At 42.7% G+C, this 20,178-nt stretch overlaps 1 protein-coding gene across 1 annotated transcript in view; it reads left to right on the forward strand.

Annotated features, from left to right (window-relative positions):
- VBP1 (VHL binding protein 1) overlaps positions 1–12,842 on the forward strand; it is a 511,617-nt gene extending 498,775 nt beyond the window's left edge. The window contains exon 5 of the mRNA XM_044057219.1: positions 12,645–12,842. Within this exon, the coding sequence (XP_043913154.1) occupies positions 12,645–12,827 (183 nt within the window). The 3' untranslated portion in view covers positions 12,828–12,842. The remainder of the gene's footprint in view (positions 1–12,644) is intronic.
- Positions 12,843–20,178: the final 7,336 nt, after the last annotated feature.

The raw sequence follows: 20,178 nt of genomic DNA on the forward strand, positions 1-20,178 counted from the left end.
ACACCTTGCCAACTAAAAGAGGAATGCCAAACCTGCCACAAAATCAATGGGCAGAGGCACAAAAACAAATTACAGCTCTCATGGACATGAGCCATTCAATTGGTACCTACACGGGAGCAAGGCCAAGGATTTTACTCGAGACTCTTTCTAGTCCCCAGAAAGGACAATGCCTGGAGACCAATTCTGGACCTTTCAATTCTAAACACCTTCTTAGAAGTACCCAAATTCAAGATGCTAACACTACAGCAGCTTCTTCCCATTTTGGGCCAAGAAAGCATGGCTAGTAACGTTGGACCTCAAGGAGGCATACCTGCATGTCCCTATCAGACAAAATTGCAGAAGATACCTCCGTTTCATTGCAGGTTCAACCCATTACCAATTCTCTGCACTGCCCTTTGGCTTATCCACTGTGCCCAGGGTTTTCACAAAATGCCTGGCACCAGTAATTACATACTGCAGACAAAGAGGAATTCAAATATACCCATACCTGGACGACTGCCTCATCCAAGCAGAAAGCAAGGACATCCTCTTACAACATCTGGCTTTTGTAAAACATCTTCTAAGTTGCCTAGGGTACACAGTAAACGAAAAGAAATCAAAACTAGTACCCTCACAAAATATGACATTCCTGGGTGCCAGCTTGAATACAACGGCCCAGAAGGCTTATCTGATGCCAGACAAACAATTACAACTGACTCAATATTTCAAAATAATGGCAACAAAGACCCAACTCCCTGCAAGAAAAATTCTGCAGGCCTTGGGCTTCATGGCATCTTGCATTCTACTAATACCATTTGCAAAGCTGCATATGAGGAAATTACAGTGGTACCTAAAAAGCGTATGGTCTCAAGACAGCCACAGCTTGGACACAATATCTCTCATTCCCTGCCTTCAACAAGAGTTTCTATGGTGGTCACAGGCAAGTCACCTCAACAAGGGTCAGCCTTTCACCTTGCCCTCAGCCAGGCAAACTATGACAACAGATGCATCGGACTATGCCTGGGGGGCACACATGGCAGGACAGTGCGTTCAAGGCATATGGACTGCAGATCAAAGGAATCTGCACATCAATCAAAAAGAGATGCTAGCTGTACAGAATGCTCTGACAGCCTTCAAGAACCTCTTACATCCAGGACAGATTACAATAAGGACGGACAACACCACAGTAATGTGGTACATAAACAAGGGGGTACACACTCCTACCCTCTATGCAGGCAAGCAATGACCTTGTGGAACACAGCACTGGCTTACCAAGTTCAGCTACAAGCTCAATTCCTGCCAGGAAAAAAGAACACATTGGCAGACGACCTCAGCAGAAACATCATGGATCCCCACGAGTGGAAACTGGATCCACAAGTATTTGCAATGATAACTCAAAAATGGGGCCACCCAGACATAGACCTATTTGCCAGCCCCCACCCAGACGTAGACCTGTTTGCCAGCCCCCAAAACTATCAGCTAACAATTTTGTACAAGGACACTTCACCATCAAGCTTGGAAAGTGGACGCACTCTCATTCAGTTGGAAAAACCTGACAGTATATGCCTTCCCTCCATTGCCCCTTCTCTCAAAGGTGCTTCTAAAAGTCAGAAAGGAGAGACCACGAATGATACTCATAGCCCCAGACTGGCCACGCCAGCACTGGTACCCACTATTAAGGAATATGGCCCAGGGCCCACCTTGGATTTTACCACAAATTGCCCATTTGCTCACACAGCAAGACAATCAGATTCTACACAGCCAGCTCAAAACCTTAAATTTGGCTGCATGGCAGATCACCTAAGCATCCAGCCAGCTCCTCTCCCTCAAGCAGTTATGGATGTTAATTCTGGAAGCTAGGAGGGCCAGCATCAGGAAGGCCTACTCGAACAAATGGAAAAGGTTTTGCGCCTGGAACCAAGCTAAAGGCCAAAATACCCTTCAGCCTCACGTGCCTCAGATTCTACTGAGATGTTGCACAAAGGGCTTTCTTTTTCATCTATTAAAATCCACGCCTCAGCTATTTCAGCCACTACAACACGGATCCACCCTTATTTCCACATCCACTTCTAAGGCAGTTCCTCAGAGGGGCAAAAAGCATTAGGCCCCCCCAGGAGAGCACCTACACCAACCTGGGACCTCAACTTTGTTCTGGAAAAACTTACGCTACCTCCCTTTGAACCAGATTTCTCTGCTGAACTAATGTTTATATCATGGAAGACTGCCCTGCTGCTAGCAATAACTTCAGCCAGAAGAGTCTCAGAGCTTCAGGCACTAATGGCAGTGGAACCTTTCCTTATTTTCCATCAAGACAGAGTTTCTCTGCGAACTAATCCTTCCTTCATGCCTAAGGTGGTATCCAGTGTGGCTTTAAGTCAAACCATCCACTTACCCACCTTCTTTCCAAATCCGCAGAACAAAGGAGAAAGACTCCTGCATTCCTTGGACATTCACAGGCAACTGCGTTACTACTTGGATAAAACTAAGGTTTTCAGAAAATCTGACCAGCTCTTTGTATCCTATGCTGCAGCTTCACAAGGGAGGGCTATATCAAAACAGACCAGTTCCAAATGGATAGGACATTGCATTTGTTTTTGCTACACCCATCATGGAAAACCAGTTCCTGCTACCATAAGGCCCCACTCTACCAGGGCAGCAGCTACATCTACAGCCTTCCTCAGGGGGGTGCCAACCAAGGATATTTTGGAAGCTGCAACTTGGAGTTCAGTACACACCTTCACCAAACACTACCACTTACCACTTTACTCTAAGACTAGAGCTGGCTTCGCCACTGCAGTTCTGCAGGGCCTTCTAGCCTCCTCTAACCCTCTTTGACTCCTCCTCCCATCCTTAGCTTTGGGATTCTACCCAAGTTTGATGACTGCAGCAGGGTAACACGATGAACATAGAACAGTTTTGTACCTACCATAAATGTAGATGTTAGAGTGGTACACCCTGCTGCAGTCCAGGTTACCCTCCCTCCATCCCCTCTGACTGACTAAATATTTACAATACCTTTCTGATGTATTTGCTTATAGCTGGAGGGATGTTTGTGCTAAATTTCTTAGATTGGTACTAATTACTGACCACCTTTTTGGGGGCACCTGACATCTGGGGCAAGAAAAACTGAAGAAAATGGCGTCTGATGCATCATATATACCCCTGGCGCACTGACGTCAGGGAAAAAGTGACAGCAACCGACGCCGGACCAAGACTTTGGAATTCAGGCCGACTGCGGGACTGCCTGACGACAAGATAAACCCAAGTGTGATGACTGCAGCAGGGTGTACACTCTAATATCTACATTTATGGTAGGTACAAAACTGTACTTTCTCTTTAAGGCACTCAATTTTTTTTCATAATTGAATGATGAAAAAGCATTGAAGGCAGTGTAACATGAAATGTAAATGAACTGTTTATGCAGGTGAAATTCCTTGCTAAGTGAATGTAGTGTCCAGTTGGGAGGAATCCTTGGTGGTCGGCAGGCACAGAGGCAAAAATGTCTCTCACACACACACACACACACACACGCACTCTCTCTGCAGCAGGGAATTGGAGGAGGATACTTTTTAATTTTCAATTCCCTATAATTTTTACTTTCTTGGATTTGTCTATAAGGAAAGGGGGTGGGACCAGGGAGGGCTTTCCTCCATTAGAAACACTTTTTAACAGTTGAAAAGTTTCAGGGTTTTCCAGGATGGTAGCTAGAGAGTAGGAAACCATTGTATTCTGTTCTAATCTCAGGCCTAGTTCTTGTTACCAAACTTTCCTTCGGGTATACATTTTTACTGTATATTTTGAGATGGTTATGCTTTTTGTATTCTTGGACAAGCATCTGTCTGGTTTTGTTTGATCACTGGGTCTTAGCTGAAACATGCCAGCTGTGTGGATATATCCAGCATTATCCACACTCAGTCATGGGTTATTGCTAACTTTTCTTTTAGTTTCACTTATCAATGCTGATGTGCAGAGTTTTACTTGGGTATTAGAAGATAATATTAAGGTAGTTTTATCCTTTCTGTTTTTGCCTTTCCAATCTGATTTCCTTTAATATAGGGAAGACTACTGATCTGAAAGCAAGTTTGTGCATTTTTCCAAACTTTGGTAACTCCTTTCCAAACCACTATTTGTTTTTGGCCTTTGAGGCTGCCTAAGCGTTTCTCAGAGAAATTTGAGTTTCTCTTTGTTTTGAAGAAATCTGAATTTCTTGATACATTTGTCAGGTTAATTTATTGTGGTTGGTGCTCATGCCACTTTGGTAAGGTGTGGAACATCTATATGCATCGGGTTAGTAGTCTCCCTCCCAGTCCTTTAAAATCATTCTGAAAGACTTCTTAACTGAAATCTGTCTCTGTTCTTGCTCTGTCCTAGGAGTAACTATATCCCTAAATATAAACTGGTACCTATTCATTCATACCTTACTCTCACTTCCTCCCACTCCCATGACCCTGTTTTTTTTTTGTCGCATTGTATTGCAGTTCCTGTTTGTAGTATACTAACTTACCTTTAATTTTCCTAAAAATGGCTAAATATTAACTGTCATACAATTGTATCTATTTTTATCCAATGTTGTCACATTTTCTAATTCGGTATTATTTAAACTGTATATGTTTTTGTATTTTGGAAGATTGTACAAGTATTCTTAAAATGTTTTTGTAATACTTTGGAACATGTCCTTCAAGGATGCATCTGCAGTCCTTACAAATGGGTTGTCCTGTCGTCAGGCAGCCCTTCGGTCGGCCGGATTCCAAAGTCTGGGTCTGGCCTCGGCTGATGTCGCACTTCACCCGATGTCATAGCTGCAGTTCTTCGGGTATAAAGGTATCAGCCGACGCCATTTTCCTCAGTCTTTCTTGCCGCGTGGCTCAAGCAGAAGCTGTTCGCAAGTGCCGGTCGGTCAGAACCAGAGATTACTACTACCGAAGACTTCTAAAAAGCTAAGTACCCCGTTGGGGACTCTTTCTTGCCTCAGCCGATGTCAGAAAAAGTGAATAACTGTTTAACTTGTGGGAAACAAATACCTCATAAAGATTTCCACTCTTACTACCTACCTTGTTTAGGCCCAGACCACGACGTAGCAGCTTGTCTAGCCTGTGCTTCTTTCAACCGACGGACGCTTAGACGTCGGTTGGAATTTGCTGAGGAGTTTTTCGGCTCCGCTTTTGCTTACATTATGCCGTCGGAAACTCCGACTACGCAAATAACTAAAAAGCGCAAGGAAAAGGACCGACACTCGCGGTCCGTGGTTTCGGCTGAAACCGCAGTTAAGCCAACCGCTAGTGTCTCTGTTTCGGCTGAAACAGAGTCCACGGTTCTTCGGCCGAAAGCTTACCTCCTACCGAGGCCTCATCCAGCATGGCTGAATCTGCTACTGAAATCCCACCTGCTCTTGCAGGTTCACAGGATTTTTCTGATACTATTCCTTTAGATATTTCTACTCCTGCACGTGGAGCTGCTAGGCCCCCTGCATCCATGTCGATTAAGGCTTTTGCCAGGGCTAAAGCAGCAAAATCTATCAAAACTGTGCCTGCTAAGACCCCCTCTCACAGGCCTAGCTCTAGTTCTCAAATGCTTAGTCTAGCAGAGGATCTCATTTCTTTGATCAGGGGATCCCAACCCCACCCAGACAGGGCCTCTCACCCACCTCCAGAGAAGAGGCCTAGAGCAGAGCCCCCTGAGCCAGTTTCTTCAGATGACTCCTCTGATGATTCAGATAATACAAATCCTCCAGAGGGCCCTTTCTCTCCTTATGAGGACTCGGATGCAGAAGAGTCCTTTCCTTCTGCCTCTCCGCCTGAGGAATTTTCTTTTGGGGAAACCTTGCATGCTATGAGGGAACAATTTCAATGGCAGGGCCAGGATTTTTCAGACTCTAGGAAAAGGCTTAGAACTTTTTTGCATTTGCCACAGCATAGGCCTTTAGCCATTCCTCCAGTACTTACTGTTGTGGATGATGCATTTAATGATGCTTGTACTGCTCCTGATTCTCTTCCTCCGGCCCCTGCTAAGCCCGATAGGTACTACAGGGTTCCGGACACACATTATCATTTGTATAAGGCTCCTTTTGCAGATCCTGAAACTATCTCCCAGGGACCCAAGGCTGTAGCAGCTACCTCTGCCAAAACCCTCCCTCTGAAAGGGAATCTAGGGCCTTAGAGAGATGGGGTAAAGTTTACACTTCTGCTACTCTTTCAGCTAGGGCCTTAAACTGTCAATTCCACATGATTCAGTATCAGGAATTTATGTTAGATCAGTTAACTAAAAAACTGTCCTCGGATGAACCATTAGACAAAAAAATCTGTTCAGGAAATGGTACATAACATTCAGCAGGTCAGTAATCATTCCTTAAAATGCGGCTATGATGCACTGGAGGCTTCTTTTAGATCAGCTATGACTGGTACAGTGATCAGAAGACATGCATGGTTAAAAGAGCAGTCCTTACCAGACCATGTTAAATCAAAGCTCCTAGATGCTCCTATGGATAAGCTCAATTTGTTTGGCTCCCCGGCACAGCAGGTGCTGAAGAAGGTGGAAGAGAAAGCAAAATCTGTCCAGACAGTCAAGGATTTCTTGCAGGTCCAGCCTCCAAGGTTTAGTAGGAACTGGCCTTCCAAGAATTGGTCCTTTCCAGACACCTCCAGAGCCCAGAGAGGCAGGAATAGGCGCTCAAGAGGCAGGGGTCAATCCAGAGGTGCCGACAGGGGACGTCCATGGCAGGCTAACAACCAGTGAGGTACTGCCACAGATCCAGCCACCACCACTTCCACAGGACAATCACAGTGACTTGGCTCTGGCACCGCCTACCAGGGAACAACTAGAAGCACCCTTAGGCGGAAAGCTAGCCTTATTTTCAGTAAACTGGCACTACATCACAGGAGACAAATGAATTTTACAGACAATAGACCAAGGTTACAGGTTTCACTTCCATACTCTACCAAGGAAGAGAGGAATGCCAAACCTACCTCCAAATCAGAAAACAGAAGCTCTACAACAAATAAATCACTTACTAAGGATGAGAGCTATAGAAAGGGTACCGTCTATGGAACAGGGGCAAGGATTTTACTCCAGACTCTTCCTGGTACCAAGAAAAGAAAACCAATGGAGACCTATTCTAGACCTGTCCGCTCTAAACACATACCTCATTGTTCCAAAATTCAAAATGCTGACCCTAGAGCAGCTTCTTCCCATGCTGGGCAAGGAGTCTTGGCTGGTAACTCTAGATCTCAAGGAGGCATACCTGCACGTCCCCATACAACCAAATTGCAGAAGATACCTCAGATTTCTTGCAGGATCAGAGCATTATCAATTCTCAGCATTGCCCTTTGGCTTATCTACTGCGTTCAGAGTATTCACGAAATGCCTGGCATCAGTAATTGCTCATTGCAGGCTTCAGGGAATTCAAATTTACCCTTACCTGGACGACTGCCTGTTACAAGCGGACAACAAAAACAAATTAACAAAAGATTTGAAAAAGGTCATTTATCTACTGCAAGCCCTGGGATACACAGTCAATATAAAAAAGTCAAGGCTGATACCATCCCAAAGGATAACCTTCTTGGGTGCAGAGCTGGACACATCAAACCAAATGGCATTCCTAACAGCAGAAAAACAGAAGCACCTCCCTCTCTACTTCATGGCATTAACAAAGCAGAACCATCCAACAGCAAGAAAAGTCCTGCAAGCCCTGGGTTACATGGCATCCTGCATAATATTGATTCCACATGCCAGACTACATATGAGAAAGTTACAGTGGTACCTAAGGAATTTATGGTCTCAGCACAAGCACAGCCTAGAAACCCGAATTCCAATAATTCCATGCCTGAAGCAAGAATTCCAATGGTGGGCTCAGGCCTGTCAATCGAACAAATGACTGCCCTTCCACAGACCTCAACCAAGCCAGACCATCACAACAGACGCCTCAGACCTCGGTTGGGGGGCACACATGTTGGACAAGTGCATACAAGGCTTATGGACTCAAGACCAGCTGCACCTACACATAAATCAAAAGGAGATGCTGGCAGTAAAACTGGCAATTCAGACATTCAGACCATTTCTTCGACAGGGTCAATTGCTGATAAGGACGGACAACACCACAGTTATGTGGTACATCAACAAACAGGGAGGCACGCATTCATACCCTCTATGCCGGATGGCAGTGGACCTCTGGAATGTGGCCCTGAGCTTCAACATTCAGTTACAAGCAATATTTGTACCAGGAAAAGAAAATATACTGGCAGACATCCTAAGCAGAACTACCACGGATGCCCACGAATGGATGCTGCATCCAGACATCTTCAAAACCATTACAGGGAAATGGGGACTACCAGAAATAGACTTATTTGCATCCCCACACAACCACCAATTGAAAAAATTCTGCACAAGGGCATATCACCCACTTGCTTGGAAGGTGGACTCCCTATCTTTCAGTTGGAAAAATCTGACAGCATATGCATTCCCACCTCTTCCTTTGATGCACAAGGTGCTATTGAAGATCAAAGAAGACCGTCCGAGGATCATCCTGATAGCTCCAGACTGGCCGAGGCAGCATTGGTACCCATTACTGAGGAATATGTCTCTGGAACAAATATGGCCTCTGCCCCTAGTTCCCTTACTTTTAACACAGAACAACTTCAAAACCCTGCATCCAAACCTAAAAACACTGCAGCTGGCTGCCTGGAACATTGCATAAGACAAAATAACCCAGATTTATCTCAAAGGGTTAAAGACATTATCTTGGAGGCTCGCAGACCCTCAACAAGAAAAAATTATTCAGCAAAATGGAAAAGATACCTCATTTGGAGTGCAGCAAAAGGAGAAAATGTGTCACTGGTAAACATAGCTAACATCCTGGAATACTTGGCAGAGCTCTTCCACAATGGCCTGTCCTATTCTTCCATTAAGATTCATGCATCAGCTATTTCAGCAGAATACAACATGGACCCTCCAGTCTTCTCACATCCTCTGCTCAGGCAGTTTCTGAGAGGAATTAAAAATATAAAGCCACCTAGGAAGCCACCATTGCCCGCATGGGACTTGAACTTTGTGTTAGAAAAGTTGACACTCCCTCCTTTCGAGCCAGCAGCAACAGCAGAATTACAGTACTTATCATGGAAAACTGCTTTCCTGCTTGCAGTCACTTCAGCAAGAAGGGTTTCTGAACTACAGGCATTAATGGCAGTACAGCCCTTCCTTATCTTCCATCAAGATAGAGTGTCCATGAGAACTAATCCTACTTTTATGCCAAAGGTGGTCTCCAGGGTATCTTTAAACCAAGCTATCCACCTGCCTACATTCTTTCCCAACCCACAGAACAAGGGAGAAAGACTGTTACATACCTTGGATGTACATAGACAATTGCGTTACTACCTGGACAGGACCAAGAGCAATAGAAAAACTGACCAGTTACTGGTAGCATGGAAGGAAAAGCAATTTCAAAGCAGACAATCTCTAAGTGGATAGGAAATTGCATTAGATTTTGTTACTCTCACCATGGGAAGAAAACTCCAGAAAACATCAGACCTCACTCTACAAGAGCTACAGCCACTACCACAGCTTTTTTACGAGGAGTGGCTACCAAAGACATTTTAGAGGCTGCTACTTGGAGCTCCGTGCATACATTTGCCAAGCATTATAATCTACCCTTATACTCCAGATCCCGAGCAGGTTTTGCCACTGCTGTTTTGCAAGGGATCTTAACTACACCATAATCTTATTACTCCTCCTCCCCCAGTTTGGCTGTGGTATTGTACCCATTTGTAAGGACTGCAGATGCATCCTTGAAGGACATAGTACAGTTTTGTACCTACCATAAATGTAGATGTCCGAGAGGCATGCATCTGCAGTCAGGATTACCCACCCTCCTTCCCCTCTGTGGTACTCCTAGGGTATTTGCCCATCTTGTAGCTAGCTGGGGGAATCTATTATGGTGTATTTGTTTGTATATATGTACATACATGCTTATTTTTTGTTTGCTCTCTACTATTTGGAACCATTTGCATTTATCCAAATTTAGCCTTCCTAGAGGGCACCTGGCATCTGGGGCAAGAAACACTGAGGAAAATGGCGTCGGCTGATACCTTTATACCCGAAGAACTGCAGCTATGACATCGGGTGAAGTGCGACATCAGCCGAGGCCAGACCCAGACTTTGGAATCCGGCCGACCGAAGGGCTGCCTGACGACAGGACAACCCATTTGTAAGGACTGCAGATGCATGCCTCTCGGACATCTACATTTATGGTAGGTACAAAACTGTACTTTTTCTCCCTTGAAATGGCCATCTACTAAGATAGACATTTCCTGGCAATAAATTATCAAAATGCAGTTCAAATACATCTACTAGAATATTTTAGTGGTAAAAAGCTATAGCTTCTAAAAAATGGGACTAGGTAACACTGCCCTCTATACCAGTGTTTATCCGTTATATAGAGTTCCTCCTTTTTAAAATGACCTTAGTCCTTTTTTCCCAAAATTTCATTGTTATAGTTTTGTATACTGCCTTGAGAGATGATATTGACGGTCACCACAGCACAGCCCCTTGCATATTTTATCAGATTTCAAAAATTATACAAGAAAACCTACTTTTCACTCTCATTATCCTTGCATTGATGTACTGGACTGTCACAGTATAAAAATTACCAGTTTTGAACCATATTTAATCAAATATTGTTTTAGTGCAGTAGGATTTGATCAGATGGATGGTGATTGAGATTTTTGATCACAGAAAAGTAAAAATCTTAAACTCTTTTAGTACCATCTCAAAAAATCTTTTGAAAAGATTCACTGTGACCTGTTAAAATGTGTTCGGTTTTCTAAAGCTGTTGGTCTATCCTACCACAGACTAATGGCTCCAAAATATGGATGGGGTTAAACTTTTAAACTTGTAATGGCATTTTCTTATTCCTAGATATGTCAAAACTTTTTATATTTCATCGTTTTTGTAGTGACACCTCATCTGTTATGAATTCAGCTGCATCATAATAAATTTTTATTTACTTATGTTATATCTTATGAATTTCTTTTAATAGCCTTGATTTACTGTGTTTGTTATATCAGACTTCTATCATGTTGGGTCGTTAGTGACATTCTGTAACCTGCTTCTTTCATTGATCCTAATGTTTTCCATCTCTATTAAATCTAGCAACTCTTCCCATGGCTCACATTTTCCTACGCTGGTGGTATTATAAGCTTAGCATACAATCTGAGATCAGAGCAAGGTCTGTCATTAAGAGTTCAACAGGCTTGTGATTTCCTCTGCCCTAGGGAATGGCCAGGTTACATACTGATTTAGTACACTTTCCATATGTTATGATTTGATATTTCAGCAGAGATTATTATGAATATAGTACATCTATATGAGTGGACCGTCCATGATAAAAGTTTATGTAGTTCTCTCCTGTGTACCTGTAATTTATATTGTAATGGTACTACTCTTCTCTGTATACTGGGGTTTTACAAGTTAACCCACATTGCAAAGTTATGCAGACACTTCACACAGAAGAAAACTGAAAATGTCATGCTGCCTTTTTAATCGCATCTTAGTAATGTATCCCTGGTGTTCATGGTGGGGTGGCTGTGGTTAGGTTAGTTTTGAGGCCATCGAAAGCCCTGAAAGTAAAGCTGAATGAAGAGACATCCACATTCGGCATATTCAAAAGTAATGCAACAGTAATCTGAATGTTCAAACAACTGTTCTTTAGGGGCAAGTACCTTAAAATATTGCCTTTTTTTAGGTCTAGATCTAGACTAGTGCATTGCTTTCAGTAAAAGAAAATCTGTTGTGCTGTTTCATTACTTTTATATTTGTGTAGTCAGAAGTCTGGCTCTGTGCTGTACCTGGATAAAGCCTTGACTTTGACCCAACTGTCTGGAGTTTGAGTAGTGACTTGTGTGCTGGATGGGATGGTTGGTGAGGGTGGAGTGAGGGGTCTGGTGGGCCTATTTGGCTACTACTCCTGTACTGACAGAGGTCTGCATGTTGGTTGTTTACTGGGGGTCAAGTCTTTGGCATTCCAGTCAGATAATGACTGTTGGGGGAGGGTGGTAGTGGGAGTGCATGTACATAACATGGAGAGGGCGTAGAATACCCTGTAGTCATGTGGTGCACATCAGCTACCCAGGGGTGAAGTTAGGGGTTAGTAAAAACAGCCCCATGGTTTGCCTCCTGTATGATGGACAGTCCTTTTGGGGAGGTGTATTTTAACAGCCTGGGGCCTGACTGTTAAAGATACCACATAGTACTCATTTAGCCATAGGAATGGACAGTTTTGCACAGTCTGCGGAGCGAGGATTCCCATCTCCTGTGGTACAGATGTAGATGACATACTAGCAAAGGCACAGAGCATCTTCACCGGCTGTCTTGTTAAAAGCACTTCAGAACAGCTGTTGCCACTGTGCTCAAGAAGCCATTTACAGGAAGATTCAGTGATGGTTAGCAAACATGGGAGCAAAGGGTATACAAGCGGGGGAGAGCAATGCTTCATTTGAGCCTTGGTAATTAAGTCCCTTAAAAAAAAAATGGCACAGTTTAGTACCCAACTCTGAGACCACATTTTATTAACATGACGTAAAATTGTTTCACACAGTACTGATTTGCTTCTGGTAAGATTAAGAATACTAGCTGTTTCGTAATTTAACGTTGTCCTAAACATTTTATTTTTTCACTAGGCTAATGTGATGCTAGAATATGATATTGATGAAGCCCAAGCACTTCTAGAGACGAATTTGTCTACAGCAACACGGAATTTAGATTCGCTTGAAGAAGATTTAGATTTTCTTCGTGACCAGTTCACCACCACTGAAGTCAGTATCCTTTATTGTAGAAGTCTGTGTAGAAAGAAAAGCCAGTAGGGCCAATCACAGCATTTTATTTGTGTGGAGATGACCTATGTATTTCTAGACAGTATTATACTGTGTTTGAAGTAAAGTGTATATTTGGCACCATGGCTAGACAGGATCATGCTTTATTTTGGTTTTGATGATGATTCCATCTTTTTCAAAGTGGCTGTCCGTGTGTATAGGTTTGGTGTGCATGCAAATACATGTACACATTTGTATACATATAGATCTTCCCTTACATAATGCATTACATTTACATATATCCACTTTACATTTGTGCGTAAATAGATCTTTGCTTTCGTGATGCATTGTATTAACTTAAATATGTAGGACTGTGTGCGTATGTATTATGTGTTTGTGTTTATACACCTTAACAAACACACACATGTACACTTGTTTGCTGCCTGAAGTGAATGATGATCTAACAAGTTTTACTACCATGTCTGATGTGTGCACATTGTGTGTGCATATGTTTGCATACTTGTGTGTATGTATGTGTAGATATAAATATGTATTCAGGCATGCTTCATACATGTGTATTCCCACATGGGTGTTTATATTTTTATACGTACAATTTTTTTTCTGTTTTGTTGCCTGAAGAGACTAGTAAATCTACTGTGCTTCACCTTGTCTGCTGCTCCCAGGCTTGCCTTAGCCATGTTAAATAGCATTCCATCTTTCTGTTATTTTGTCTTTCTGTTACTTGATGCAATTTTTCCTTTTCCTCATGATTTCTTAAGAGAAAATTGCTAAAAAGTTCTTTCTTGGCTGCCGAATTCCTCAAAAAAAAAAAAAAAAAGAGAGAGAAAAAAAAAGATAAATCATGATTCTCTTAACTGTGAACAACTCGTTTTAAGTTGAAGTGGACTTGCAGGATCTAAGAAATTTATGAAATATTTATTTTATTTATTTTACATTTGTTGACTGGGATTGTCCGACTGAGCAGAAGAGCCCTTTTTCCAACATATTATACAATTTTCATTATAAATTAGCGTTAAACAGCAATGTTACAGGATTATTATAAGGCATTAGGTAGCAGTACAATGTCAGTTATCAGGAGTATAGCATAACTATTTCATGAAGTATAAGAAGAAATGTCATTAAGAAGAGTATAGTTTTTGGGGTAAGGGGTTACAAAAACCCAGTTTTATCATGATGTAATTGCATGAAGGTAAAGGCAAGACAGTTACAATAGAATGTTTCTCTGAGGCAGTTTGCTTAATAGATTTTAGAAGACAGTAGAAAGAGTAGTCAAGGAAGGTTAGTGAGAGCTAGTGAGAGAGTGTGAGTTAAGGGCAGAAAGTAGATTAAGGTATGAGAAGTAGGGGATGTTTAAGGAGGGAGAGTGCAATGGCAGGACCAGTGACTTTTAAAGTGCTCTTTGGTGGTTGTCTTAAATTGTTTAGGATGCGTAAGGGTCCTGATTTCTAGTGGGAGCCTATTCCAGGCAATAGTGGGGTGATAGCTGTACATGTTGCGTCCAAATTTAGTCTTGGGTTTGTAGATTTGTAGTAAGTCTGGGTTAGAGCTACAGACAGGTCTGGAGGGAGAATAATGGGAGATGAGAGGGGATAGTGCTGGGCAGTAGGAAGGCTGGCATAGGATAGAGTGGATGATCTGGAGCTGAGAAAGAAGAAGCTGGTGGGTTAATTCAAGTCAGTTTAGGTGTTTTAGAGAGTGAGTGATGGGATTTGTAGGTTTGTTAGGCAGCAAATTTAGCTACCTTGTTGTAGGTAGATTCGAGTTTGGTCAGGAGTGCTGAGTTAAGATTTGAGAATTGTACATTAGACTGGGTAGAAGGTAGGTAAGAGAGAGAGTAATCTTGGCTTCAGAGGTAAGGAATGTCTTAAGGTAAAGGAGCCCTAGTTTTGAATGAATCTTTTTGATACAGTTATTAACATGCAAGTCAAATTTAAGCTGATCGTCTATGGTTACACCTAAGAGCTTAGTACTGGACTCTACCTGAATGGGAGTGTTATTAAGGTACTGTATGGAGAAGGAGGGTTTAATATTGTTGAACTTTTAAGGTAGGAAGAGTAACAGCTTTGTTTTTGTAGGGTTAAGGCTGAGCTGGTTGTTGGAGAGCCATGTTTCAACGAAGTTGAAAGATACCCGAGTAGCTTAGAAGAGCTTAGAGGGAGAGTTGGCTGTGGTGATGACTGAAGAGTCATCTGTGTATTGCACTAAAGATGACTTGAGCACAGGAGGTATAGAGCTGATTAATAAAGATATTAAAAAGTAAAGGCCCTAGGATAGACCCTTGCGGTACACCCATTTTGAGAGGGAGAGTGCAGAGTGCCATCTCACTGACTGAGATCTATCAGTGAGGTAGCTGGAGAACCATGCAACAGTATCAGAGGAGAAGTTGAGGTTATGCAGTTTGTGCAGCAGAAGAGTGTGAGACAGTGTCAAAAGCTTTTGAGAGGTCCAACAATAGGCAAGAAATAAGTTTATGGTTGTCCATAGCTATAGAGACAGTGTTGAGGAAGGATAATAGAGCTGTTGTAGTGCTATGTTTGTGTCTGAAACCGTGTTTAGTGGGTGTAAGCAGATTTTCCTGTATTAGATACTGCATAACTTGTTTATGAATACATTTTTCTAGTACTTTGAAAATAAAATTTCATTTTTTGAAAATGAATTTTAGAAAATAAAATGTTCTTATTGAAGGGTTAAATGTTTTTAGAATCTGGTTCTGAACGTTAAAAGGAAGTCCTTTACTAATGAAATTAAGAAATTTGGAACTAGTGTGGTTTTATTTCTAGAGTGCCATTGGAGCTAGATATTTGTGATCAAGGGACCTGTTCCTATTGTAACAAACATGACTTCCCAGTTTACAGCTACTGCTTTTAGAACTCATTCCCCCTCGTTTACAGGAGGATGTACGATTTACTTCACCTGTTTTGTTCAGCAGGGGTTAGGCTTATGCAGAACAGGGTGTTCCAGTGCCTAAAGTGGTAAAGATATTGTGTGCTGATGGAATCAGGCAAGAATGTCTTCCACCCAAAACATCAGTGCCTATGTGTCATCTGCATTTCCTAAATGTGTAATCCTGTCTCCTTTTGCTCCAGAAATGTCATGTTTTTGTAGCTGTTTCACTTTGTTTTCTGGCTGTTGTGAAGATGTCCGGGGACTTCCCAGTTCTGTACTGTTAACTCCCAATTCTTGGGTATCTGGGCATTGAATGTTTGATCTCTGGGCTTTCTTCTGCTCTTCTTCTACGTGTCAAGTATTCTGACTTTGCGATTATTTTCCATATCTGCTTAATGATGCTTATGCTTAGCAGCCCGTTCTAAGCCTTCTGATTCAGGAACTGTTCCTAAAAGGAGAATTAAGACTTCCATCCTACATCTGTTTAGTTCAGAGGAAGGGTGGAACTCCTGGGCTAGTTTGATCACATTTTCTCCAGTTTGGATATCTTGCTGTTAGTATGGAAGTTAGTGTAGAGCTGAGGCATTGAGATGTTAAGATGCTTTCTGTTGTCAGAGGTACAGGGTTTGATTCTCTCCATTTCTTTTTGTCTATTGTGCAACTTCTAAGCAAGAAACTTGATCAGTCAGTGCTCCTGGGTTTCCTCTAAAAGGGGCCATTTATTCAGTGAGCTTTCCTAATTATTAAATAGATAATTTTAAAAATAAAAATTGCAAAAAAAAAAAAATACTTGATGAACAGACTGACTTTGGTTTCCTTCCACAGTTTGTCTTATTTGAAGAATCTAAATTTTATAGAGCTTTTAAGTGTGGACCAGGGAAATTAGGAAGTTTCTTAACCAAAAAGAAAAAAAAAACTATTCTGAACTAATGAAGGTTGAGCTACCTAAGCCTTGTGCAGCTCATTTAATTTTGAGGCTTTGTATACTTTTCTGTCTCGTAATCCTAACTTGTTCACCACCTACCTGTAAACTAGACAGTTTTATTGTAGTGTTCGAGTAGCATAAATGTGTACTTAAAATATGTGGCTGATAACTCTAGACCTGTTTGCTGCATAAGGGTGCAAACGCACTGCCATTTGATAAAGTACCTTACCAAAGCAGAGTAAAGACATAGTAGTAGGAGTATAAACCTATCAATTCTGTGCAAATAAGGATAATAACCTACTAGAATATTGAAGTGCCAGAGATTCTTTCATAAGATAATGACCTACCTCTAAGTGTTGTTGCTCTCTGTATCAAGGAGAACATTTTGAAATTGTCGCAGACATGGTTGCACACATTATGTAATGTTGCTATAGTAACTGTGGATGCCAACCTCAGATCTGTTGCTTCTTTATAATGTGCATGGTTAGACCAAAGCCCCTTCCTGCTTACACTAAGCCACAGTTTTTGCATATTCCTTTATCAAAAAATTCGAGTCAGCAGAGCATGTCAGAGTTCAAGAAATTAATATGCTTCAATCTTTGTTTGCCATGGGTGATGATCTCAGCATCATAAGGTACCCATAATTGCATCCTCCTGCATGTCATATAGGGTTACATCTGTTGGTAACATATATTCAGGTGCACTTGATTTTTTTTGGCACGTCCTTGTCCTACTTTTGGAATTGTCTGGGCCTTTGTCTTACATTGCACTTGTTTCAGCCTCCATATCCTGATAATTTATGACTTTGTGTCCAAGTACATAAGATGCTGTAATAACTAAATCAGTGGATCTGATGATGTCCTTCAAGAATGCAACTGCAGTCATAACATGTGGGTTGTCCTGCCTCAGGCAGCCCTCGGTCGGCCGGATTCCAAAGTCTGGGTCCGACGTCGGCTGATGTCGCATTTCTCTCCGACGTCAGAGCGGCTGGAGTATATAAGCATCAGCCGACGCCATTTTCTTCAGTCTTTCTTGCCGCGCGGTGCCCGAAGCAGAAGCAGTTCTCAAGTGCCGGTCGGTCACTTCCTGTATTCTACGATACCGAAGTCATCAAAAAAGCTAAGTACCCCGTTGGGGACCTTTTCTTGCCTCCGCCGATGTCAGAATTTACTGAAAAAGTTAACAATTGTCTTTCTTGTGGTAAACAAATACCTCATAAGGATTTCCACTCTTACTGTCTCCCTTGCCTGGGCCCAGACAACGACGTCTCGGCCTGTGTAGCCTGTGCTCGCTTCAACAAGTGCACTCTCAGGCGCTGGGCGGAGTTCGCTGAAAATTTTTTCGGTGATAATTTTGCTTACACCATGCCGTCGGATCTTCCGACATCGCAAACTCCCAAAAAGCGAAAAGACCGGGACCGACATCCTCGGCCTGCGTCTACTACCGACTTCACGCCAAAACCTAGCGCGAGTGCTCCGGTTCCCTCTGAGACGGTCTCTCCACCGCTCCGAACCGAAGACACCGCATTACCGACGACTCCGATTCCAGTCATTACTCCGCCAGTTATAGATTTTCCTCCGGATACCGAAACCGAGGAAATGCTCAAGACCATTGCTGTAGACAAGGTCACTCCTACACGTGGAGCTGCCAGGCCCCCTATGGCCATGTCTATTAAGGCCTACACTAGGGCTAAGGCAGCTAGCAAAACAAAGCATATTACTTCTAAATCCTTACCTCAGCCGACTCCAGAGACACAAATTATGTCCATGGCTGCTGATTTAATTTCCATGATTAGAGGTTCACAGGCCCATCCTGAGAGAGGATCTCAGCCCCCTCCTGATAAAAGGCCCCGGGTTGAACCCTCTGACCCTACTCCTTCAGATGAAGATTCTGAGGGCTCTGTCCACTCTGATAGCCAGGAAGAGCTCTTTCAGACCTATGAGGACTCAGATGCAGAAGATTCCATCCCCTCGGCCTCCCCTCCTGAGGATATTTCTTTTGGGGAAGTTCTGCACACCATGAGGGAACATTTCAAGTGGCAAGGTCAGGAATATTCTGATTCTAGGAAACGCCTTAGGACTTTCCTTAAGAAGCCTCAGCACAGGCCCTTAGCTATTCCTCCTGTACTTGATGTTCTGGATGATTTGTATTCTGACTCTAGTGCTACCACTGATTCTCTTCCTCCTGCTCCAGCCAAGCCAGACAGGTATTACAGGGTCCCAGAAACTCATTCCCATTTATTCAGGGCCCATACTGCTGACTTAGAAACTATTTCACAGGGGCCTAAAGGAGTTTCAGCCTCCACCTCAAAAAATCCTTTGCCCTCCAACAGGGAAGCTAGGTCATTAGAGAGATGGGGCAAAAAGGTTTACACATCCACTACCTTATCTATGAGAGCTTTAAATTGCCTTTTTCATGTTACAATATCAGGATTTTCTGTTAGAAGACTTACAAAAAACATTAGCCACTCCTGATCCTTTAGACAGGAAGACTTTGCAGGAAGCTGTACATAACACTCAGCAAGTAAGCAATCACTTCCTGCAGTGTGGATATGATGCACTGGAAGCTTCATGTAGGGCAGCTATGACAGGGGCAGTCATTCGTAGACATGCTTGGTTAAAAGATCAACCTCTACCAGATCATGTAAAAGCAAAACTTCTGGATGCACCTTTGGAAAAGAACAAGCTTTTTGATGCAAATGCTAAGGATGTGTTAAAGACCATCGAAGAAAAAGCAAAATCAGTTCAGACAGTGAAAGATTTCCTCCAGGTTCAACCCCCCCAGATTCAGTAGGAATTGGCCTTCAAAAAACTGGTCCTTTCCTAATCCAGAAAAGTTTCAAAGAGGTAAGAACAGACGTGGCCGAGGAAGAGGCCAATACAGAGGCCCTTACAGGGGACTACAATGGCAGCCAGGAAACCAAAGAAGTGGCGCAGGGGTTTCACCTGCCCCACAACCACAATCTCAATGACTTTCCTCTACTACCGCCTACCAGGGAACAGCTAGAAGCTCCCTTGGGCGGGAAGTTATCTCTGTTTGCAGAAAACTGGCACAAACTGACAAAGGACAAATGGATTTTGGACATTATAGACCGAGGGTACAGGTTTCATTTTCATACCTTACCAAGAAAACAAGGCATGCCAAACCTACCACAGAATCAGAGGGCAGAGGCTATCAAGCAAATCACTCTGCTGACTCAGATGAAAGCAATAGAAAGAGTTCCACAACAAGAACAAGACCAGGGGTTTTACTCAAGACTGTTCCTTGTTCCAAGAAAAGAATCTCAATGGAGACCAATACTGGACTTGTCCGCATTAAACACCTTTCTCATAGTACCAAAGTTCAAAATGCTGACCTTACAGCAACTCCTTCCCATGCTGGGCAAGGGGTCGTGGCTGATTACTCTGGACCTCAAGGAGGCATACCTGCATGTCCCTATCAGACACAGTTGCAGAAGATACCTCAGATTTCTTGCAGGGCCAGAGCATTATCAATTCTCAGCATTGCCATTTGGCTTATCTACTGCGCCCAGAGTATTCACAAAATGCCTGGCTTCAGTAATCGCTCATT

This window comes from Protopterus annectens, chromosome 15.part0 (assembly GCF_019279795.1).
Source record: "Protopterus annectens isolate FY-2018-M chromosome 15.part0, PAN1.0, whole genome shotgun sequence".
Lineage (NCBI taxonomy): Eukaryota > Metazoa > Chordata > Ceratodontiformes > Protopteridae > Protopterus > Protopterus annectens.